Source organism: Nannobrachium achirus (genome assembly GCF_963921795.1).
Source record: "Nannobrachium achirus genome assembly, chromosome: 5".
Taxonomy (NCBI): Eukaryota; Metazoa; Chordata; class Actinopteri; order Myctophiformes; family Myctophidae; genus Nannobrachium; species Nannobrachium achirus.
Window position 1 is genome coordinate 52,073,358 of NC_137814.1, and position 26,069 is coordinate 52,099,426.

The window sequence follows — 26,069 nt, forward strand, 5'->3', positions numbered from 1 at the left end:
AACTGGGCTAGAGGTTTTAAAGTTTGTAACATAAATTAAACAGAGGGATGCTGAGCATTTGTGGAGCAAATAAGGGAGTCAACACAGTTTAAGAGTCAAAAGGTGCGAGTGCTTTTACTCTTCTTTTTCAGTTAGTATTTACATAGTTACAATAAGTTCAAAAATGTATGCAATGACACACAATAAAGAAATGACACTACCTAGGGACATGGGCGTTGCCAAAATAACAAACGAAGCAGCCAAGTAAAACAAAGACAAGCTAACTAACTAACTAACTAACAAATAACTAGTCTAGTAAAACAAAAGCCTGCCTACCTAACTACTCTAACAGAAAACAGGGTTCAAAAACACATGTGGTGGCAACAACCCCTTACCTAGTGTGTTTAACAAGTTTCAACCTACGTGGTGCCTGTGTATAGAGGCCTCTGTCTTTCCCTGTCCCAAGGCAGTGGCATATACAGACCTACTTCAGCAGGTGAAAATACAAAAGGTTGCTCTGGGGAAAAATAACTACAAAAAGACAAGGGCTACAGAAAGGGCTACAAAACATGAGACTGGTTTGGAGAGGAGACATGAACTGAGGTGAGGCACAGCCTTTTATAGGCAGCAGGTGGTGGTGATTGGATGGGGGTGGAGCCAGGTAATGGATGATGGACAGCTGATTAGATGAGACCTGTGGAGAATGACAGAGGGTTGGAGACAGGAGGGAAGGAAGACACTAACCCAGACTAACCTACGTGGAACGTAACATGTATTATACTGTAATATATACTGTAAGAAGTGCTATATCAATAATTATTAGACAGAGAGCAGGGGAAAGAAGACACACACCAACAGTAGTACGGTCGGCCCGGGAATTGAACCCCGGACAAGCAGACGAGGGCATTTTGCACCCATGTGGTATGCACCCTATCGAGGTGCCCCAGTATATAGGGTTCAGAGTGGCCAGGTGAAAGCATGAGGAAAGCCTCCATCTGGTTTCAGCTGATCAGTTCGGTTTCTCTTTGTCTTACTGTGTGTCAGGTCTGAGCAGCGGTGAGGCTCGCCTGTCAGGCAGGTCTCCTGCCCTCAGTGGGAACTGGAGCTGTGGGGACAGCGGCCTGGAGGAGGTCAGCACCTCTACGGGCTGCCGGGCCGACTCGGGGACGCCATCGCGGCTCTGCAAGCGTTCCCTCTTCACCCGCTGGCAGGGGCTGAAGGTATGTGGCGCTCCGAGACACCAGGGGCAGGGGCGAGGAACAGTGGGCCCAAGGTGGGCCCACCTAGGGCCCAAGGTGGAGGGGCCTTAATTATGTTATATTTAGCTATTGAAAAATAGCAGATATACAAGCTCACAGCGTGGCACTGAGTGCCGCGCTGCAAGCTTGTAGATCTGCTATTTTTGGAAGGTCATGAAAATGTGTGCAAGTCTTTGAATATATGTATTTTTTAAGAAAACATTTGTAACTCAAATTTTGCTTCTGGGGGGTCCCTGGAACTAAATATTTTGAGATGGGGGTCCGTGGCCAAATACATATCATTTTGGGGGTCTTTCATGTGAAAAGGTTTGAGCACCACTGACATAGAAACATAGGTTTTTCAAAAAAAACCTTAGAAGGATTTGAGACTTGCACAAATGTTCAAGATTTTTCAAAAATAGCAGATCTACAAGCTCTCGGTGCCGCACTGTGAGCTTGTATATCTGCGATTGTTCAATGGTTAAAGCACAAAATAACGTGTAATAATGCGTTCCCAGTCTAAATGGGTTAAACCTCCTCCCCCTATGAAGAACATGCATGGCTGGCCCGCAGTGAATCCTTGTACCCAGGGCCCAGAATTTGGAGCGACACCCCTGTCCGTACACGGACAAAAGCGTCTGTGGCAAAATGTTCCCAGGATTACTTTGTATTTAGATCATTGACAGCGGGTGAAAAAATGGGTTATCCCACGATTTTTGTAGACACTAGTCTAGTGCAATACCCCTATAAGTACAAAATGAACAAATGCATCGCAGTTACTGATATCCACAGGCTGTTTAATTATCTCCCTACTAATACGATTTGTCTTTCCTAAATGACATGCCTCATCAAGGCATTCCCTCAGAGAGAGAGAGAGAAAAAAAAGCCAAAACAAAACACCTGTGATGATGATGATGTTGTGATGAAGCAAGGTCTAACCTCCACGGTGAAATTAAATATGTATGCTGAGTCATGGCCCCGGTTAGACTTTTGATGACAGCAGAGAGATGTAATTATTTACAAAAGCATTTGAATCACTTTGCACAACAAAATGCTCCCCACGCCCTAATGGCACACGTAACACCATGGACGCACAGACGCTTGAAAGAGACGCAATTTTTTGGCTATGGCTCATTAAATCTCGATCTCAGAGAGAGACACTGATAATAATGAAAGGGTAAAATAGAGAGAGCGAGAACAGAGAAGGGAGGGCTGAGACAGAGGAGAAGTGTAGAGAGACAGAGATAGACCCAGAGTGGGAGTGAGAGAGAGATAACAGGCTGAAACCAGAGTGGAAACAGACAGATGTACAGTATATGAAGTGAGACACAGACAAAGAGAGAAACAGACAGACAGAGACAGAGGAGGGGGGAGCATTAAAGTCTGTGTGAGATATTATTATGTGTGAGTTAAAGGCTGAAGGATGTTCATTTGCATTGCGTCGTTGTCAGGCAGAAACCTCGTATCTCCAAGTTTCAAATTTGTAATTTTTTTTTTCGCAAAGTAAAGCCCTGCTTCACAATACAAGGCCTTGCACAAAAGTAGTGAAAACAGCAGATCTACAAGGCACACAACGCATCGCACCGCGAGGCTAGTTTAAATCATTTTTAAAATGATAAATACAAAACAAACGGTTTTGGACATACAAGGTTTCCACCCGACAACGGCAATTGTGAGATCTAAATGGAGGTCGCTCAGCCAGCTGTTGAGAGCTGCACTTTGTCGTCTCATTTCATTCTCATTCTGTTCCTTCCTTCACGTCTCTGTTCCTTTATCTTTGCGTTTATTACCCTCCTTTTCCCTGCTTGTCCTTTCTCTAACCTGTACTTTTCCCTCTCTCTCACACACACCTTTTCTCTCCTGTTTGTTTTCCCCCCCAATTCTTTGTCTATCACTATGATTTCTCTCTTTCCATCCCTCCTTTTTTCTTCTTAAAAGAGGCGGTGCCATAGTTTTGTACTTTTTCTGTTTTTCATGAGTCTAGGAGGTTGACAGTATTTCATTAGACCCCCTGCCCCTGGTGTGGTTGTTATGAGCAATTATGTATTCACTTTGCATTTTGGATTTCTTTCTCGATGTGGGTCAAAAGTGCCGATCCAATTTAGATTTCTGTAAACCTTTTTGGAAAATATCTTCCTCCTTGTATAATGATAATACCTGATAATCATGTTTTTTGGGGGGGGGGGGTTAGGGTTAGGGTTAGGTTAGTAGGTAGTTACTTCATCTTTAACTTCAAGTTACCATCACATCGGTTTACCTCCTCCTCTCCTTGGCTTGTACTTATTCTAAAGCGGGTATCATAGTACAGTCTGCAGTGATAAGCTATCACTGCGGTGTAGTCTTTTAAAGTCAGAAAACTACAACATTACGTCATTAGCTGCGGTGAATAGCAATCACCGCGGACCTAGACATCTCCAGAGCCGTAGAATGGAGAGTTCTGCCACCTACGTTCACTTCATGGGGCGAGTCCAATGGCAGCTCGTGGGGAGCTTCTGAAGTGACAAATCGTGAGAATTGGTTAGCAAGCAATAGCAACTGACAGTCTCACGATAACAGAGTAGGGCTACATACCGCCTTACTTTCAGCTGCCACTCATGGTGCTATTGTGCATGTTAACTGACAACGTTATGACGACGCAGTGATTAGCCAGTGACCGGGCAACAGCCCGACTTTAATGATCTTAAACCACGTTATTTGACAGTAGTTTTTTGGCAATAGTATAAAGTAAATATTACAGAGACTTTAGCTGTCACTGTAAAATACTAACAGCTCTCATGTTGTATATTTATTTACCTAAACATGCCGATATTCGCGGCGCTTCTATTGAAACCAATGTTCTTTAAATGTCCTGCTTGTCACTTTAGAGCTGAAACATGGGTCATGTGACGCAGTTCATTTTCTGACCCCTCGGTGGCACCCCTCTCTCTCTCAATACACTCTGGACATCTCTCCTCTGTTTTTACTTTCAGACATCTCCCCATCACCCCGTTCACTGATTCTATCTAGACCAATCAGTGTTTTACAGGCACAGAGGCGCGGTGATAGGACTTCACCGTGAGTCTGTGACTATGATAGCTCTTCACCATGGACTCTGATAAAGCCTTCTCCTTTCCAACAGCTTTCCCATGTTGTTTTTGTGCTGTTTTAATTGTCTCGTCCTTTGGAAATAGTATGAATGTATTTATTATTGATTTAATTTGTCTGTATCTCTCTGCTACCCCCATGTATGTTATCCTTTTGAGATATTTAATATTTCTTAATCTTGTCAATAAAAAACATCAATAAATCAATCAATTGACCCTCTCCCCCTCTCAGTTGAACAGAGAAGCATCAGACACGGAGGACAGCACTATAAGGACATACTCTGGCTCCAAGATGGCGTCCTGGTCCTACCAGAGAGCCAGACAGCAGTTTGCTGTTGCTCTCCGGGACGGAGGGCTCGGCGTCTGGACCAGGAAACCAACAGAACTCGACCAATTCACTGTCACTGTGTGATGGTGTGTGTGTGTGTGTGTGTGTGTGTGTGTGTGTGTGTGTGTGTGTTTGTGTTAACTTTAAAGAACTTGGTTCAACATGAGGGAACGAGTGAAAGACCGAAGGTATAGATTGAGTGAATCATTATTGCGGAACGTGTGTGTGTGTGTGTGTGTGTGTGTAACAGGTGTTTCAGCACACAACAGTGACTGAATGCGTGAATGGATTATTGAGTGATACAGTATGGTTGTACTGCTGCCCCAAGTCCAGTAAGAAGAATAATAGCAATAGATGCCCAAAGATAATTCAATATCGCTTTATCTAGTTGTTCTAGTGTTGTTCACACTCCTGACCTGTTGTTTACCGTCACAGTGTTAATTTAATAATAATAACAATTCTGGAGGAGATGTTTCATTTTCTTTATGGCTTTCAAATGAATATTCTTGCTTTGTTCTGTTAATTTCTCTGTGATTCTTTTCTGTTAATCTGTTATTTTAGACTTTTGCAAGGTTATTACTTTCATGCAAAAAATTATTATCACACAATTTGGATCCATTAAGACAATTCAAAGTTTTGTGTTAATACATTTGTGACGTATGCAGCTTGTCCATATGTAACCCAATGTTCTGCATCTACATAGTAGAATGCATTGTGATTTATTTTCCTCTTCTCTCTCCATCTTTAGTTTGTGGTCCCGCCTTCAAGTTGCTTGTAATATACAGTAGAAAGCAATGAAAAAGAGTGCATATTGTACAGTTAGTATATCTATTTCCCAGTTTGTTGTTTTGCCCTGTATGGTATCATGAAAGACAGTCTGGCAAATGAAAGGCTTTCAAGAAGGCGGCTGTATAATACAATATGACTACAGAGCACCACCTAGTGGTAGAAATGCTATGTATAATCCAGGGATCTTCAACGTTTTCAGGCCAAGGACCCCTTAGTTGAGAGAGAGATGAAGCAGGGACCCCCTTAACCTTTCATAGATTCCATATGGTTTCATCATTTGACAGCACCATCATCAGTGTATTTTGGATTCATGTCAATTTGTTTTTTCAGATATTTAACCACTTGAACAGTTAATACTTAATCTTGACCTTTCACTCTGTACTTAGTCTGCTCGTTTTCCCCTCTACACCAAAGCTCTTTCATAAATCACAAAGGCCACAGCATCGCTGTACCAGAAACTAACTTTGATATGACGTATGGAATGGAGGATAATGGCCATGGCTATTTTTTATCCCTGGAAATAAATTTACAAATTTGTGTTGCTGTGTTTTGTCTGTTTTTTTTTTTTTAATTCCACCTCACATTGAACTTGACCGAGTGCATAAAGATGGGCGTCCTCTGGGAACAACAAGTTGCTTAGAAGAGTTAATCAGTTAATCAATTAGCAATATTTGTAACAGGTAACATGGCCCGTTGTAACCATGATAAATGAACTCCACTCAAAACTTTTTTTTTTTCCTTTAAATTTTTATCCCACGATTTTCACCCAGTGCCAAATATCTAATGTAATCCTGGGCACTACACTCCCTCTGCCAACCTGGGGGGAGCAACAGACTGACCTCATGCTTCCTTCAATGCACGAGGAGTCCAAGCCGCTTCTTTTCACCCGACAGGGGAGAGATTCCCCGGCTGGACTTCGCGTGTGGAAGGAAAACGTTATTCCAACCAGTTCCTTTCCCCTCCATCACGCACCCCGGCTGGCCAGGGGGAGGCAGTATAGAGACCAGGATTACTGCATGTTTTTTTGTGTGAGGGTACCTACCCCTAGGAGACACGGGGAGAACATGCAAATCCACAAAGCAACCGCTATCAATCTGCATGACCCCTCCTTATTTGCACAATATAATATTGACTACAGAAGGGTTGGGAGTTGGGTAAGAAGAAGAAAAGCAGTGAAACGGCACAAACGTTTTATTTTGATTTCACAAGCAGAAGCTTGTTCCTCATTACACTGCTATTATCTCAAAAACCAGAACTGTGCGGTGGTGTTTGTCTTTTGTTACACACAATATGTCACTTCCATCACACAAAAACATTGTTATTTCAACACCCAGTAGCCAACTAGGCGACAACAATTGTGCTAAGGTGTACTTTTCCGGTGAACAGCTGTGAAACAGGTTCATGTGAACAAAATGGAGAAATGGTTTGGTTATAAAGGAACATATCGCCATGTTAGAGAGGAATGACAAAACAAGATTGGAACATTATTTCATCTCTAGTAGCTTGTTGGCACAATCGACTGGTTCAGACACCTGTAGATTTGTTTCCGCTTTAAACAAGTGAGGTTCTAGGAACTCAAGATAGATTACGTCTCGATGGCTATCTCCCCCCCGATTTACCAGTATAATTTGACAATCCCTTGCATCACAAAATTATCCATTTCCTTTTGTTTATTCAGGGAGGACAAGGTGTTGACGTATTACTGCTCCAACATGGTATTATGGGCCTTTTAACCATCAGAAACTACTCTAGACATTGTGTGACAAGTCTCCATTGAAATGTGAACATTTGGTTAAAAACATGGATGAATACTGAACATATTGAATGGCTGGCTCAGAGTGTACAGTGCAGAATGCATGTGTGTTTGGTATTATTCCTCATGGGTGCAAGGAAGTAAAGAGTATTGGCCAACGAAAGAAACACATTCACACAGACAGAACCTTTGATGGTGCTGCTCTATAGTTCAAACTGGATCATTTAAACCAGGGATGACCACTTCAAGAGTATTTAACCCTTTTAATTTCATAGTAATGTATGAAATAGGTTAACGTTCGAAGAAAACACCAGAGTGAATTTGTTACTACTCCAGTGACTCTTTCTTAAACTGCAAAAAGTCCATTAGGCAGCCTTAGTTGTAAAGTATTCATAACTCTCACATTACTCCAACATAAAAATGATGGTTAATATGCAACAAAATAAAAACACATCAATCTAATTGACCTATTTAAATCACTCTGAATCAGACTCTGCACTGTTTTATTGAATGTGGAAATAATGTCCCATACTAATATATCCCTGGTTTAAATGTCAAATTAATTCATATTTCTCAAACCTTTCATTTTTTGGTGAATGAAAACCTTTGACGGATTAAGTCATGAAATGTATACGATAAAATTGTTTTGCGCAAAATGGAAAGAAATAAAACAAAACAGCAAAATAATTCAAATGCTGCGATACACTATTAAGCCAAATGGGCCACTTTCTTTATATATTACAATTCATATGATACAAATGTTAAGTTTACAAAGAAAAAATATATAGATATATCAATTGGCAATTATTAATATATCAAAAAGATAAGAAATGTGCACTCTTTTCAACACAAAGCAGGGTAAAATGTTAATAATGCCAACGCAAAGATCTGAATGTTCTCCTTTTTTTTGGTACAAATTGGCAAATCACGTCACAAATCTAAACGCCCCAAAATTGTGCTAGTTTGTGTCACAGTACAGTACTGTACTCATAGTAGGACCTACAGTAATTCAAATACACTTACAGTACTACAAAGTTCAACAGCAATGGTCTTTCGGGGGCCCGGAATGTGAAATGCCTGTCCCGTTTTTGATGACATCACACTAGGGCATTCACCAAATGTTCGAATATTCGAATATCAAAGTCTCTATTCGACGTTGTTCACCGAAGTCGAATATTCCCTTTTTTTTTTTTTTTTTTAATTGTTTTCTCTTTAAAACATAATATAGTTTATGAACCTTGGCTAGATAGGAAGTCATAAGAATGAGTCGTCAATGCCCCTGGTGGATGAATTTGTTAATGCTCTATACCAGGGGTTCTCAAACCTTTTTAGGCCGTAAACCCCAAAATAAACATATTTGAACTGGGGACCCCCACCCTGACAAGCACTTGGAATTGTGGGTATTACATTTAATGTGACTCGGTTCCGCAGATAAACATTGTGAAAATAGCAGATCTACATGCTCACAACGCCTCGCAACATTGGCTATTTTCACAATGTTCGCCTCTTGCTTACTTAATATTTGACAGTTTGGCCAGTCCTGTCGAATATTCGACTATTCGAATACTTTGAGGTCGAATAATTCAAATACTAAAAATCACTATTCGTGAATGCCCTACATCACACAGACTCAAACAACTCAAAAACATTTTTAGACACAGCTTTGCATCACCTACCAAACACACACAAGTACATCCTTATAACATCACACAACGCCTTACACCCCAGTACACCGAAACACACATCACAATCACTCGTTTCTATTTTGCTTCTATGCGGTTGGCTTGTATGTTTGTTTGGCAGGCAGGTATTTACTGGCAGTGGGCAAGCAAGCGGAGTACATAATATATTGCATCAACGACACTCTTAAGTGAATTCAAAGTACCATAAACAAATGTGACACTGGTGTGGATCCCTTATAACAATATTGCCATAATAAAGACTAAAGAGCATAGTGAAAGATATGGGGTTAAGGTAAATCTTTCAGCGGTTCTAGGACAAGAGCTATGTCTGGGTAACACTGGAAATGTTTTGGGACTACTTCCAATATTTAAAATTCAACACCGGTTCAAAATATGTACTCTTTTCATTACCTAACAGATTAGCGCTTCCCTAATCCTGGAGAGACGGAGTACTGCTGGTTTCCATTTCTGCCACCCAATCAGGGCTTTGCTAACAAACCTGGGACATCAGGTGAATGCAGTTATTATTAACTAGCAGTAAGCTGGAGCTCCAGGATGGCGAAATCTCTTTGCAAGTCGCATTTGCTATTCCATTCTTTCCAAACTGTACTTATTTTGCCTTCAAACAATAACTAAATGTACCTTTCAGTGCATTTTGACCCTAGAAAAACTAAAACTAAAAAGAACACTTTATACCCAGTCATACCTAACGGCTAATCATTTTTAAAGACCTGTGACTTCATTTACGCACTCACATACAAAGTGGTTATATTGAAACTATTAAGTCACACATGTGACCTTTGCACATGAGTATTTTAAGGTGGCACAATACGGAGTCTATGTATCTATACATATAGACTCATTTGTAATGTATTGTCAGCACGGATTGTGTCAATTTAGCAAAGGCATACGTTCTAAAACCACAACCAAAAGAAATGAAAAGGAACAGCGAATATATATTTTTAAAGGTGCATAACTGGAACACAACTCCACTCAACTTAATTTCAGTACATTAAAGAATAAGCTTTTTTTTTGTCTCCCTAAAATCCTATGTACCATTTTGTTACTTAGCGCTTGAAATGTCAGATTCTTTTCTCAATTACTTAGAACCTGTTTTCTAATTTGAAGCACAAATTAGACCATTACTATATTGATTAAATCAATATTAAACAGTTTCCAAGTTGTTCCTATATTTCCTATTTGTCTCTATGTGCTCTTTTTTATCAGCAGCAAATTCATATAAGTAAATAATAAAAAACTTTAAATAAACAGCGAGTACAAAAGCGAAACGGGATCCTTCACATTATTTTATACAAGGGGGGGTGGGGGTGGTTCACTGTGAGATATGGCTCTCACATGCACACGCACAGACAGCACAAACTGTATGCACAAGTGCAGACAGCTCGCAAACACGCGCAGGTCGCGCACGCACACTCGCGGCTAGATTTCATGCATTCATTCATTGTGCATATTGGAGAGAGTGGGAGACAGTGGTAGACACTGAGATACACACACATACATACACATATATATATATGCACAAGTATTATTATGTGTGTATGCTTATAGGCAGACTACTGTGCAGTGGTGGAAAGTACATTTACTTAAGTACTTTACTTACGTACAATGTTGCGGTATTTGTACTTTACTTGAGTATTTCCAATAATTTTACTTCTACTCCACTACATCTCAAGATCCAAATATTGTACTTTTACTCCACTACATTTATCTGAAAACATTAGTTACTAGTTACTTTGCAGGTGTAAATTATAATATTATTATAAAACACACATTAACCCGCTTTAGCCCGATTTTATACTTTGGCTATTTGAAAATAGCCGATCTATAAGCTCACAACGCGACGCATCGCGACAAGCTCCCATCGCGACGCGTTGTGAGTTGTAGATCTGCCATTTTCAAACATTTTGTACTTTTACTTTTGGTAATTTAAGTACATTTTGATGCCAACACTTCCATACTTTTACTCAAGTACATTTTGAATTCCAGACTTTTACTTGTAATGGAGTATTTCTACACCGCAGTATTGATACTTTTACTTAAGTAAAAAAAAAACAGAGTACTTTTTCCACCACTGGTTTTGTGCTTGCGTGTGTGAACGTGTAGGTACAGCCAGGCCCAGCAGGGTTGCTGTGGTGGGTCCAGGGGGGCCCGGGGGGGCCCAGGGGGCCCTGTGTGCAGGGCAGCCTGGGCTCATTTCTCCTGCAGCAGTGCAGGGATGTTGATGTTCCAGCCGATGGCCTGCCTGTCGAAGCCGCAGCTGAACAGGTTGCAGGAGGAGTTCTCTTCACACCAGGCCGAGCAACACACCATACGCCGGTGACCCTGTGTCAGGGGCGTCACAAGGGGGGAGTGGGGGGGGGGGGGAGTGGGACTGAGTTACTAGGGCCCAAGGTGGAGGGGGGGCCTTAATTATGTTATGCTTTAGCTATTGAACAATAGCAGATCTACAAGCTCAAAGCGCAGCTGCAAGCTTGTAGATCTGCTATTTTTGAAAAGTCATGAAAATGTGTGCAAATCTTTGAATGTATTTTTTTAAGCGAACATTTGTAACTGGGGGTCCTTCATATGAAAAGGTTTGAGCACCACTGACATAGAAACATAGGTTTTTCAAAAAACACATAGAAGGATTTGAAATATTCAAAGACTTGCACACATCTACACGATTAAAAATAAATAAATAGCAGATCTACAAGCTCGCAGCGCGGCACTCGGTGCTGCGCTGTGAGCTTGTATATCTGCTATTTTTCAATAGTTAAAGTACCCAGGGCCCAGAATTTGGTGCGACACCCCTGGCCCTGCGTCAGAGGACGCATCGGTTAGCAATGACAAAAAGCTGACCACCACAGATCTCTGGGTTCCCACTGTCCACTCAAACAAATGGTAGGGAGGGATTTTCCTTTTCGCAGAGCTTGCTTTTCAATTATGATGATGTTTCCATGATGTGTCATGACATGTCCTTTCCCTCATGTTTTTTTAAATGTATTTTGATCTGTAAAGCGCATTGGCCTGCACTTGAAATGTGCTATATAAATTCAAGTTTGTTTTATTGATTGATTGACTGACGACAGAATCATTTTCAATGATTTCACTGACTTTCCATCTGGGGAACTCTCACATAACAATTATAGTGTAGTATTATTTCAGTCAAGACAACTCATATGGACTAGATCTACTTGCATGTCTTGCTGCTCCACAGTCCTAGACATTGGACAGGGACAACATACCATGTACATAAAAACCCATGTAAGTAGGTAGAGAAGATCTGGGTTCAATATTGTGCTCATGTACTCGTACCACTTAAAACGCTAGACCAACATCATGATAGAGTTTATCGAGTATATTAGGATCCCCATTAGCTGGTGCATATAGGGTGTGCCAAATGTAGTTCTAAGAGCGGCCATTTCTTGGGTAAACACAGCCTTACACAGGTGTTCTGATTGGAGTAAAGCATTAGTTCTATGCAATCAAACAATTGAAACACCTGTGTTTTTACCCAAGAAATGGCCGCTAAGGACTACAATGACGTAGGCGCTGGCACACACTATAACAGCTTCCTGGGGTCCACAAAACATAAAACTGTCAAATGTCGTCGCTGTCGGGTGGAAACCTTGTATGTCCAAAACCTTCCTTTTTTGTTATTTTAAAAACGATTTAAAATAGTGAAAATAGCCGATCTACAAGCACACATGATGCGAGGCGTTGTGTGCTTGTAGATCTGCTATTTTCACTACTTTTGTGCAACACTCTTGTATGATGAAGTAGGGCTCTAATTTACAAAAAAATCACACCCGTGTGAACTGAGCGGTGGTCGTGGAGGCTGCGCAACAGCAAAACAAATATATATATCCATCATCCATCCATCCATCATCCATCCATCCATCCATCATCCATCATCCATCTATCATCCATCCATCCATCATCCATCCATCATCCATCCATCCATCCATCATCCATCATCCATCCATCCATCATCCATCCATCCATCCATCCATCATCCATCCATCCATCCATCCATCCATCCATCCATCCATCCATCCATCCATCCATCCATCCGACTTGCTGACCCACCCTTCCCCCCTGTGTGTGTTTGTGTGTGTGTGTGTGTGTGTGTGTGTGTGTGTGTGTGTGTGTGTGTGTGTGTGAGATTGTGTGTGTGAACAACAGCGCCCCTCCCTTAACATGCGTGGTCAGAAAAGGTACTGGAGGCTACATACAGACACGGACGGACGGCCGGACAAAACAAACAAACACACATTTGAAACTTGGAGATACGAGGTTTCAGCCTGACAGTGATGATATAACATAAGATATAGAGCTCTATTTTCGTCCATGCTAAACCATAAACCCCTAAACTTCTTTGCCTTTTTTAGTATTTCGAAAAACATTTAAAAATACTCCAAATAGCCGATCTACAATGACACGTTGTGAGCTTGAAGATCAGCTATTTGAACTATTTAAAAATGTTTTTCAAAATAGTAAAAAAAAGGCAAAGAAGTTTAGGGTTTAGCCTGGCGAAAATAGGGCTCACGATCTAAAAATAGAAATTACTCTGACTCACAAAACAAGTTGACAATATTATTGTAGTGAAACAGCCTATAGATGGCGCTGTTTACCTAAATCCTGCATAGGGCAAGTTAGATGTTGTGATGCCATGCCCTCTTTGCGAGAGAGTTATCAAATGAATGATCAATGAAGCATAAAAGAATGTATAACAATGCAACAGCCATTAGCTTAAATGGTAAAAGCCAAAGGTGCATTTACAGTATATAGCACCTTTATCCAAGGCACTTTACATAGATTGTGCATTACACACCCATTCACACACACATTTATACATCGATGGTTGAGGAAACCATGCGTTTTGCTCAAGGACTCTTCGACACTAACTCTGGGGGAGCCCAGGATCGAACTGGGAACCTTTCGGGAAACCTCCATGTTCTAATGACGGTTTCTCTACTCCTGAGCCACTGACATCAGGAGCAGTAAGGTCAGTCCAATGTGTCTCATCAGCCACTGCGTAGTGCAGTGGTTTTCAAACTTCTTCATATCAAGGTCCATTACTTATTGTCCATTTGAGCCACGGACCACTAGCCTCTCTGACTCAGATCCAAAACTTAGAAGATTTTCATTCTTAATTCCAAATCCATACTGTATTGATATGGTACCACAGGAGAGATAACAGGCAAACGTTGAGCAAAATAAGAATTCTTCTACATTCTCTAATTGTGTAGACTTCTTGTAAATTAAGTAATGCAGGCGTTTAGTTAAAGATCTATAAGGGTCCATTTGGTTACCAACTCGTCATAATTTAGCTGGGGACCACCTGGAACCCCCTACAAAGGACCACTGGTGGTCCCCCGGACCACTGGAGTAGTGTAAAGATAATTTCAATATTCTGCGAGTCAAAAGCCTCATTTATGCTGTCGTACGATGGTGTCACACCTTGAGAAAAGTGAGTGCTCTAATAGGTCTGAGAACCGATGCTGATATTCTCCCAACTCTAATAAAGAGCAATATAGAGATGTTATAATAATTAAATGATGTAACACACCTGTCTGTTGCTGCGTGGCAGACGAGCCAGCCGAACCCCGGACATGTCAAACAGCCGCACCTGTCGATTGTCATGAGGAAGGGCGATGATTCTTTGGTTCACCGACACGCTTATCCTGAATACAGGGAACAAAGAAAAGAGATGAATTAGGAGGCGGTTAGGTTTAAGTCCTTATTAACAGAAACATGTTTTTTGTGTCTTCCCCTGGAGGACCGGAGCTCCGGGGCAGGGGTCCTCAACGTTTTCAGGCCAAGGACCGCTTAGTTGAGAGAGAGAGATGAAACAGGGACCCCCATAACATTTTCATAGATTCCATATAGTTTCATCGTTTGACAGCACAATCATCAGTGTATTTAGGATTCATGTCAATTTGTGTTTTCAGATATTTAACCACTTGAACTGTCAATACGTAATAAACTTGACCTTTCCCTCTGTACTTAAGTCTGCTCTTTTCCCCTCTTTGCCGAAAATAGCCGATCTACAAGCTCACAACTCCTTGCAGAGCGAGGCGTTGTGAGCTTGCTATTTTTGGCTTAAGTTCTCAGAATATGGACGCTAGGGTGGTTAATATAAAAAAGGAGAAAAAAAGTTTCTATCACACAAAGATTTGGAGGCCCCCCTGTAGTAACTCTGAGGACCAGCTAGGGGTCCCGGAACCCCTGTTGAAGACCCTTGGGATAAAGGCATTACATCTGTCTGTGGTGATGACCAATCAAGTCATGGTTCACTTTTTATTTTATTCAATCACCTGCATTGACGGGTCAGGTGGACATTGACATTGGACTTTTGACTCCCGTTCGGTTCCGGGTCCGTTTCTCATAGCTTAATTTCATTGGCTCAGCAGAAAGCACAAAACACCTTCATTTATGTTTCCAGTTAAAAAAATATAAATATATTCTCAATTATCAGGCAGGTAATTGGTTCTAAATATGGGTTTTAACATATTTGTAAATGGTAAATGGTGCATTTACATGGCACTTTACATAGATTGCGCTTTACATTAACAACATTCATACGCAGATGGCAGAGGAAACAAAGCAAGGCACCAACCAGCACAACCATTGAACATACTGTACCTGTTGACAGCTGAGTCGGTGCGGATGGTTGCTATGGGCGACCTCATGTTCTTCAGGTCCCACACCTTGACCGTGCGGTCGTCACTCCCGGAGACCACGTTGTCTCCCACCGTGAACACCGCCGACGTCACCGTACTGAAGACACAGGACAAATATATCAACATGGGTCTGGAGCAGGGGTCTCCAACGTCTTCAGTCCAAGGATGCCTTAGTTGAGAGAGAGATGAAGCTAGGACCCCCACAATCTGTTAATAGATTCCATATACAGTAGTTTAATCTTTTGACAGCACAATGACAGCAAAATTATCAGTGTATTTTGGATTCTTGAAACGTCAATACTTAATAAACTTGACCTTTCACTCGGTACTTAGTCTTCTCTTTTTCCCCTCTACACCAAAGCACTTTGCCGAAAATAGCCGATCTACAACAAGCTTGTATATCTGCTATTTTTGGCTGAAGTTCTCCGATTATGGACACTCGGGTTCAAGTGGTTAATATAAAAAAGGAGAAAAAAAGTTTATATCACACAAAGATTTGGAGGACCCCCTGTAGTAACTCTGAGGTCCCCCTGTTGAAGACCCCTGGTCTAGAGGGATTAGTAACGACCTATTTTTGAAGGCCTAACCCAAAAGTTACTTCAGTCATGGTTTCCCACAGCCAATATCCAATGGAATTTGTTTTCTCATTTTGACCAACGTGTTTAAACTGGTGACAAATGTACCCCTCTGCTTCGCCGCTCAACATAAATCAAGGACATTCAAGCTGTGAATTTCAGCTCTTGGTGACACAGTGTTCTGTCCATCTTAGGAAACTTTGCGGAAGGCTAATTGGACCGTGGCAGCCGCTGACGTAAGACCCCGCGTCTAGACCTCTGATGGAAACCGACACACAGTTTATTCAAGGATAATGAATGTGGGTTTTATTCATTAGCGGCACACTTCCTGGTGTGAAATGTGATTGGTCGTGGTCACATAAGAGAAGGATGGATTTCTGGCTCTGACTGTGGTGTGTGCAGGGACGTGCAGAGAATGTTAAGAGAGGCAGGGGCTGAAATTTCTAAAAGGGCCTTTTGGTGAAAATATCGAAAATAGCCGACCTCCAAGCTCCGAGCTTGGCTATTTTCGGTGCTACCACACACTGAAAGATATGTTGTACGGCATGGTTTTCTACACAGAGAGGGCAATTCTTTCAACATAAGATGCTGCATTCAAGTTGGAGAGAGTTTGGACAAGGCAATTCTCTTGAACGCTGCCTTCAGGTATGGCATGGAAAGAGGGCATTTGCATTTCTTTCACCATAGTAAAAAAAAACACATTCATGGTCTGGAAAGGGCCCACTTTTTACAGACTGATAAAAGGGCAGGGGCTCGAGCCCCCTTTGATGTCTATGTGTGCACGTGCCTGGGTGTGTGTGTGTGTGTGTGTGTGTGTGTGTGCGCTGTGCACTGACTCGGTGTGTCCCTGGAAGACGTTGACAGAGTGGATGGAGGGGTCTCTGAAGTCCCACAGTCTGAAGGTGGTGTCCCTGGATGAGGTCACCACCAGCCGCTGGGTGGGGTGAGTGCAGCAGTGGGTCAGCTCCTGGTCATGACCTGCACGCACACGCGCACGCACACACACACACACACACACAGAGATCAGGGCTGTTCTATATGGACACACACACACACACACACACACACACACACACACACACACACACACACACACACACACACACACACACACACACACACACACACACACACACACACACACACACACACACACACACACACACACACACACACACACACACACACAGATCAGGGCTGTTCAATTATGGAATCACCTTCCTTTCACAATGACTGTCTGTCATTTCCATCCTTTAAAGGAGTAGTTCACCCCCAAAACGACTTTTTCTCTATTGATTACTCAAACCATGGAGACTTGAGTTCAATAATATTTTTAGTTTTTTGTCTGTGATGTGATTATAGTCAATTTACCCTGACGGTTTCCCCTTTCAGGGCCATGTATTTGGGTCCCCATCCGGAATCAATGGGGGTAAATTTACTATAATCAATTTGTTTGTCTTAGGAATGCGACAAATACAAAAAGATATCATTGAAGTCAAGTCTCCATGGCATGAGTAATCAAGGGCCACAAAATGCAAGTCATTTTGGGGCTGAACTATTCCTTTAAGAACAATAAACCATTAACATATTGGTAGCCAAAATACGTCCCCAGACGTCTTATCTCTGGTTGGCAGTGGAGCCATGGTTACTTGGTAAACAGGTGCCAAATAGCGGCCTTTTGGAGCCAGGTGAGCTAAAACACTACATTACCCATCAGGCTTAGCAGACGATGTGCCCGCATGGACTTCCTGATCGAGATCACGTCATACTACACCAGTTGAAATGTCAATGAGATAATATTATTTTTTGGATGGTAGATTACGTTGAGCTCATCATTTTAAAAGTAGTATAGCTCCCAAGTAAAAACAAACAACCCCTGGTAACAAGGATCAAACCAGTGTTTACCAGTGAGTGCGTGAACCAGCTCTGACGTCTCCACGTCGTACAGGTTGGCCGCTCGGTCCCAGGACGCCGTCACCGCCTGTTTCCCTCCCACCAGCCAGTCGGCGGCGATCACCACCCCCTGGTGGCTGCGCAGGGTAGTGGTGGGCAGCCTCACCGAGGGACAGTCACTGGAGCCGTCGCCGTCCAGCCCTCCCCCGCCATCTGCCTCGTCCTTGTCCGAGAAGTCCACGTCGTCCTCGCATGGAGCCTGTTGCTGGGGTGACAGCGGTGTGTAGGGAAGTCGGAGATAAATGACACGTTGGCACATTGGTTCATGTACTGTACGCTATTGTTCCAAACTTAGGAGACGGTGTTTGAAGGAGCGCTCGTTTTATGGTTAGATATGTCACAGTTATTGTCCACGACATTGCAAGCGGCGCGAAGGCCAGCGGACCTTGGTCCTGCTCTTCGCGCCCGAGCGCCGCAGGGCCAGGGCCGCGCGGCCGGCGGAGCGCCGCGCGAGTTACGAAGCCGTGGTGAATGCAATCGTTATATTTACGGCCTGGGCAAGCGCACGATAAACGCCCGCGCAGTCCAAGTGACCACAGCCGAGCGCTCCAGACCTCCGCTCCAGCCAATCACAAGCCGCGCCTTCTAATTTATGCAACCCCGTCTCCTACGGTAGGAATACTCGCGTACTGTACATGCACAAAGTAGACCTGTTCTACAATCTAAATCTCAACGGAGCTCATTTGTCTCATCTCTTTTTGTTTATTCCTTACTTTTGTCAGTTTAATGCAAATGAAACATATAGGCAGATGTGTGTGTGTACACAATAAACACACAATAAATAGGTTTGGCTATGAACATGTACACACGCATTTAAATGCTTTATTGTTCATTTATTTATTGGTCCATATATTATTTATCAACAATATATGGACCACATCAGAAATGTGGACCTCTATGGGCATCTACCAAGGGCACTGTGTCAGGCACCCAGACCCAGAGGCAAGCAAACTGACTCTATGGGAGCCAAGTTAGCCAACCCAGGGCAAAGCCATGAAAGGCAAGAAGCACACCACCTACTGTACGTACTGTAGACTGTAGTAAGCGCGCGCGCGCGCACACACACACACACACACACACACACACACACACACACACACACACACACACACACACACACACACACACACACACACACACACACACACACACACACACACACACACACACACACACACACACACACACACACACACACACACACACACACACACACACACAGCATTGAAGTGTTGAAGTGTCCATGAAGTGAATCTTACAGTGATGTCAGCCACAGGTTGTGGTGTGGGCAGCTGGACCATGTACCTCCAGATATGAGCCGTCTGGTCGCCTGAGGCTGTAGCAGTAGTATGACAGATAGATAACAGTGTTAACATGAAGCCTATATAACAAGGCTTCACAAGGCAACACAGTCCAGAGGAGAGGGTGGCAACATGGTTCGACCACTTCCAGAGGCTCCTGGGAACATCAGTGGAAGAGGGAGAGGAGGAAAATATACCGACAGTCCTCCAGGGCCTGAACATCGACGATGGACCCTTCACAATCAGCGAGCTCGCCAGGGCAAAATCCACCCTAAGAGAGGGAAAGAGTGCTGGGCCGGATGGCATACCCCCAGAGGTCTTGAAGAACTGCGACCTAGACAACCTCATCCTAGACTTTTGCAACAATGCTCTACAGCACAACAAGCAACCTGAAATATGGTCTCTGTCTAATATCATCCCGGTGCCTAAAGCTGGAGACCTCTCAAAGCCAGACAACTACAGAGGCATCAGCCTGACATGTATCACTGCTAAGGTCTTCAACCGAATGATACTGAACAGGATACGGCATGCCATCGACCCTCACCTGAGAGAGAACCAAAATGGTTTTCGAGAGGAGAGAACAACCGTAGCACAGATCCTGGCATTAAGGAGATTAATAGAGGAGGTGAAAAAGAACAACCTAGCAGCTGTACTGTGCTTCATTGACTTCAAAAAGGCTTTTGATTCTATCCACAGAAGCAAGATGGTGAAGATCCTTGAGGCCTACAATGTCCCTCCCAACATTCTCCGGGCTATCGAGACCATGTACGCAAAAACAAGGGCCAAAGTGGTGACCCCAGATGGCAGCAGTGAGGTGTTTGACATCCGAGCTGGGGTAATGCAAGGAGACACCCTAGCCCCCTACCTCTTCATCATAGTTCTAGATTATGCGCTCAGGAAAGCCATAGGGGGACGGGAACAAGAGCTTGGCTTCACGCTAACACCAAGGAGGTCAAGACGGCATCCCGCAGTAGTTCTGACAGACCTGGACTATGCGGACGACATCAGCCTGCTCTCCGACAGCATGGAACAAGCACAAGAACTCCTGAACAGGGTGGAGATAGAGTGTGCCAAAGTTGGTCTCAGGCTAAACGCTAAGAAAACTGAGGTTATCACCTATAACCTACCTGATCACTCACCTCTGACAACAACAGAAGGAGCTGTGTTGAAGGAAGTCAAGGACTTCAAGTACCTGGGCGCATGGGTCGACTCAACTGAGAAAGACCTTAAAGTAAGGAAGGCACTCGCTTGGAGGGCCCTGAACGGCATGAACAGTGTATGGAACTCTAACCTCCCCCGCCAAATCAAACTTAGCTTCTTCTTTGCAACGGTGGAGTCTGTTCTCCTCTATGGCAGTGAATGCTGGACCCTGAAGCCAACCCTGCAGAAGTCTCTAGACGGGTGCTACACTAGAATGTTGCGTGCAGTACTCAACATCAACAGGAGTGCACATGTTACAAACGAGAGCCTGTATGAGGGAATACCAAAGGTAAGCGAGAAAATTGCCACCAGAAGAATGAGACTAGCAGGACACTGCCAAAGACACCAGGAGCTTCCAGCCAGCAAATTGGTACTGTGGGAGCCAACACACGGGCACCGGCCGCGAGGACGTCCCACAAAAACATACGTGGACATACTCAAGGAAGACGTAGGGACACAGAACACCAATGAGCTGGCCAGATGTATGGAGAACCGAGATGACTGGAAACAACGATGGAGGGCTCGTCTGAGGACGACCTAGATAGATAGATAGATATATAACAATCATTCAGCGCAATAATGAGTCTCTTACTCCTATGTGCAATGCCCAAAGACAGGCAGTGTAGCAAAAATAAAGCATAGAATGGTATAATGGTTTAATTCCATTCCAAATTTCGTGCCAAATTCTTTTCTGCACCACCTATCTTAGGCCCTAAGACTTAATAGGAAGGTGACAAAGGAACAGATCTACAAGCTAACTATGCGTCACGCTGTAGCACTTTGTGAGCTTGTAGATCTGTTCTTTTTGTCACATACATTAGGCTGCAATCACGCAGGCTGCTCTGTGAAAAATGACATATATGTTACAGATTTTGTGTAATGTTATACATATTTTAGAAAATGTTTTTATTCAAAGATTATGCTGATCAATTCCAAACCTTTTCCAATACTGGAAAAATACTTTTCTAATTTCAAAATATGGGACCGTGGGAACCCTGGTAGAATGTCTGACATCCTTACCTGTTAGAGCCATTTGTTCAGTAGGGTGGAACTTGATAGAGTTGACTGAAGAAAGAGGGAGAATGACCGAGAGGTTAACAAAAATATACATTCAGTTCAACAGGAAGAGTGAGTATATGTGGGTGTATGTTTCCACTATAATGGCAATCAATTAAGCATCGACTATGCTAAAACAATCATTTCCAATCGGAAGAAAAGGCTACCAAAACCATATGAAACAATAACCAAAGCATGTGTTTCAGTGTACTACCTGACCCTTGATGGCCCACATATTTAAGGAGGCACTTCCCAGTCTCGATGCTCCACAGCATGGCACTGTGATCTGTTGATACAAGTGGACGATAAACACATGGCGTTAAAGTCACTTCAAACTGACATCATAGAACAAACAGCAATATGATGATGGGCAAAGAGCTGTGTGTTATTTGCGGCTAGGAGTCGCTTATCAACACATGCAGTATACCAGTGGTACTCAGCCTTTTCAGGCCACGACCCCCAAAAATAATCAGATTTTAACAGAGGGACCCCCCCACCCTACAAGCACTAAGAGTTGAGGCATTACATTTTGTACAACACGGTTCTATTGTGAAAATAGCAGATCTACATGCTCACAACGCCTTGCAACGGCGTTGGGAACTACTTTCTTGTAGAAATGATTGGGATGATTTTCAGGTTGTCACATTAATAACTCACTCCAGCCCATGGTATATTGCCATTATATCACACCTAAGGGCCATTGTTACCCACCCAGGTAGATAGCAATACATGGATAACTCTATGGGGTGTGTGTGTGTGTGTGTGTGTGTGTGTGTGTGTGTGTGTGTGTGTGTAAAAAGCACATTCAAGTTATTGTTCCAGTCTCTTCCGAATTTGCACGACCTGGTCATGCACTACTGTGATGTCGACTGTGTCGGACAAGGGCGGATTAGAACGATTCGAAGAAAATCCCTGACACATTGGTCTGATTGTTTGATAAACATTCCATTCCATATACTGTATGGGAGCACCTGTTTAAGGGTGCAAAATTATTGTCTTCATTTGTGAACACAGGACACAATTGCTCATACATAGTTTGAGTGAACAATAATAGTATAAGAAAACGTCAAAGGTAAAGAAATAAAGATCAAATCCTCCTATGTGTGCAGATACGTAAGTACTATTAATGAATGCAGCAAATGTAACGACTGTTTTTACATGCCGAGTTGCAACTGAAGTGAGGTCACACATAAACGGACCAGATGGTAAAGGAAGACTAGTCTTGCACAGCCAAACAACTATTCCACAATCTCCGGAGTCTGGCTCGAGAGAATTAAGGAAGACAGACAGACTGCAGACAGAGTCAGCACCTGCAGACGCGGTACCCAAGACCACCGGCTGGGTCCTGGTCACACTCAGGTCCCAGATCCCGTCTCGGTGTCCCACATACTCCCTCACCAGTTGACACACGGCTCTGGACGTTGTGGTCTTGAAACTCGACACGATCTGAGGGGAACGCACACATGCTGTATTAAGACCTCTGATTTATACGGTGCCTCTAGGATTCAAACAGGGTTCCTACACCTTCTTACAATTACACGTTTTTGCTCAAGACCTAGAGTTCTTGTTTGTTTATTTTAGGCAGTTGTTTTTGGGGTTTTATCAGATTCACTGAATTTGTACAGTGGGTGGGTAAAACGGCGCCTTGCTATGACGTATCGCTGTATATACCCAAAGATATTCCATACCAACACCGCAACATGTAAAAATGCTAAGACTCAGTGACCACCGCTGCCAGACAGTGGTCAAATGAGTGCATCTCGGACAGAAATTTGGATTTTGACACTATATTTCAGGCTTTTTGATCGAGTCAAGATCTGTAAATAATGGAATCCATGAGATTCTCCAGGCTGTGTAGGAACCCTGCTCTGCGGGAGAGAAGCAGGGGGTGAGCAGCAGAACTGAGGACCGTGGGGAAACCAGTCAGCAGGGATCCTGCAGTATGTATGCCGGGGGCAAAGAAGCTTGGGTTTGGCGGACATTATTTGCGTCAAATGACCCGGTACAGACGGTATTTGCAAAATATAAAATAAAATCTTGGCGTTTGCTTTCTCCTCACTGTGTGCATCACATGGTTGGAGCTTGTTGTGGTCGGACAGTATAAGGACCGTCATTACATTTGAATTAGCCGACGGTCAATGAAATACACTTTTCTGTCATCGACAACATACCTCGCTAAATTCATTGCCTGGTGATGGGTGGCCACCCATTTGGTGCACGGTGAACTTTGAAAACAAACGCTAAGCTTTGTTTGCAACCTCTGGCGTTGACTCGAATGAAAACATGTATCAGTACTAGGGCTGTCGGACTCAGTTTTAAGATTTGAATCCAGTTCCACACTGTAAAAAAATTGCATTATTCGAATCCTAATTTATGCTTTCAAAAAGATAAATGTGTCACTGATTCATAATCACTACATTGTTAATTATTATAGTAAATATTGAATACGTTTTGAGTATTTACTGCATGTAATACTTTGTCTACATATTTAATTTCATATTTGGTCATGATGTGCTGACTTGTACAGGCCCATCCCCAGTGAAAGATTCGGGAGGACATAAGTTTGGATCGCTCTATTTTTAGTCATGAAAAAACGCTGAATCAGATACTGGCTTTCGCATCGTTTGCTCAGCTAAAAACTGGAGATGAATATTTGATGTCGCGCAAACAACAAGCCATTTGTTTTACCAATATAATTTAATGAACGTGGCCTTGTCGCTACCTCGGCAGCTGCTGATCATGCAGCACTCTGGCTATATGCAATTTATTAACCCATTTAGGCCTAGAATTATTGAATGCTTTAACCAGTGAAAAATAGCAGATATACAAGCTCACAGCGCGGCACCGAGTGCCGCGCTTGCGAGCTTGTAGATCTGCTATTTTTGAAAAAGTCGTGAAAATGTGTGCAAATCTTTGAATATATGTATTTTTAAAGCGAACGTTTGTAACTCAAATTTTGCTTCCGGGTGGTCCCTGGAACTAGATATTTTGAGATGGGGGTCCGTGCTCCGTGGCCAAATACATATCATTTTGGGGGTCCTTCACATGAAAAGGTTTGAGAACCACTGACATAGTAGTCTCTCAAGAACAGACTAACTGAGCTCCAGTTAAGTGAAAAGGACCTTTTCTTTGACGATGGCTGGCCAGATTGCTGACATAGAAACATAGGTTTTTCCAAAAATCTTAGAAGGATTCAAAAGACACTTATAGAATTGGGTCAAAATTGAAATTTTCACGATTTTTCAAAAATAGCAGATCTACAAGCTCGCAGTGCGGCACTCGGTGCCGCGCTGCAAGCTTGTAGAGCTTGTGAGCTTGTATATCTGCTATTTTTCAATAGTTAAAGCATAAAATAATGATACACTATAATGTGTACCCGTTCTAAATGGGTGAATGACCAACAACAATTATAATTACGACTGAAATTGATTTCAATTTTGATCATTTTAATAGATCTGGATTCAAATCAGATTTTATAAAGGAATTGACAGCCCTAATCAGTACTGTAGGTTGCATTTATCAAAACTGGATTACTGTAAATGCAAGGCTGCAAAGGAAAATGCTGGATGGGGGGGAGGAGGTAAAGAACACAGAGTTATAATAAAACCAAGGACATCAAATGATAGTTGTTATCATCAACAGCCTGGCAGGTCGAGGTGTTTACATTGAATATGGGGATGATACAAACAGGACTATGGGTCCGTTTCTGACACAGACCACTAAACAAGTTCCAACTGAAAAGAAGCAGGACAGCATATTTTAAGCAATCACACATTTGAAATGTAACCTCACTGTGTACACAAGGAACAAAGCATATACCATTCAAATAGTTCAACTGTCAAATTGAAACAAAGGTTAAATCAACACCGTGGCAAAATAAAATGTGTGAATTAAATATGTCAGTAAGAAGCATCCAAAAGCTATTGAAATGGTTGCATGGGTTAGCTAACCTGCAGATTTTAATCATTAGATCATTCACTGTTACCTATAACTATGAATGATATGGGATATGGTCCTACATTGATATTATATCAAAAGGTGATATATTTGAGGTAGAATAACATTTATTTTTTAATGAAATTGACTGAAAGTGTAATGTGTTTCAGTTTGGGCTGTAATTGAAAATAAAGTCTGTGACCGTCGATACCTCCTGCTGCGTTTGAGAACGACTAGGAAACCAACATCTGATCAAATGTAGCGCCATCGCGGCATGCTACATTTAACGATCAGGTAAGAAGAGGTTTGAGGAAAGGCAAAGCAAACTTGGATCACAGAGGAGAATGGCCTTCAGAGTATGCTTCAGGGAGTGGTCAGTCATATACAGTAATATCAGACAACCAGTCTTTTATTCAGAGTTTTCGGGATATTGTGTTTGTGTGCAGTATGCCATGCTGCAAAGCAACCCAATTTCTTCTTGAATTGTGACCTCGATGTGGATATCAGGCC

General features: G+C 42.6%; 1 protein-coding gene and 1 pseudogene across 3 annotated transcripts in view; one reads left to right on the forward strand and one right to left on the reverse strand.

Annotated features, from left to right (window-relative positions):
- LOC308286100 (double-stranded RNA-specific editase B2-like) overlaps positions 1–4,712 on the forward strand; it is a 39,775-nt pseudogene extending 35,063 nt beyond the window's left edge. Inside the window, exons 9-10 of the transcript in view lie at positions 1,024–1,199; positions 4,533–4,712. The product of the transcript in view is annotated as a double-stranded RNA-specific editase B2-like (transcript). The remainder of the gene's footprint in view (positions 1–1,023; positions 1,200–4,532) is intronic.
- A 3,161-nt stretch (positions 4,713–7,873) lies between these two features.
- LOC308285622 (WD repeat-containing protein 37) overlaps positions 7,874–26,069 on the reverse strand; it is a 30,570-nt gene continuing 12,374 nt past the window's right edge. The window contains exons 6-14 of one of the 2 annotated variants that reach the window (XM_080726438.1): positions 22,934–23,069; positions 21,838–21,909; positions 21,588–21,632; positions 19,326–19,402; positions 18,019–18,265; positions 16,950–17,091; positions 15,501–15,635; positions 14,425–14,539; positions 7,874–11,195 (exon numbers count right to left, since the gene is read on the reverse strand). In XM_080726438.1, the coding sequence (XP_080582564.1) occupies positions 11,064–11,195; positions 14,425–14,539; positions 15,501–15,635; positions 16,950–17,091; positions 18,019–18,265; positions 19,326–19,402; positions 21,588–21,632; positions 21,838–21,909; positions 22,934–23,069 (1,101 nt within the window). In that variant the 3' untranslated portion in view covers positions 7,874–11,063. Of the gene's footprint in view, positions 11,196–14,424; positions 14,540–15,500; positions 15,636–16,949; positions 17,092–18,018; positions 18,272–19,325; positions 19,403–21,587; positions 21,633–21,837; positions 21,910–22,933; positions 23,070–26,069 lie in introns of both variants that reach the window. The other variant, XM_080726437.1, reaches the window with a different exon arrangement.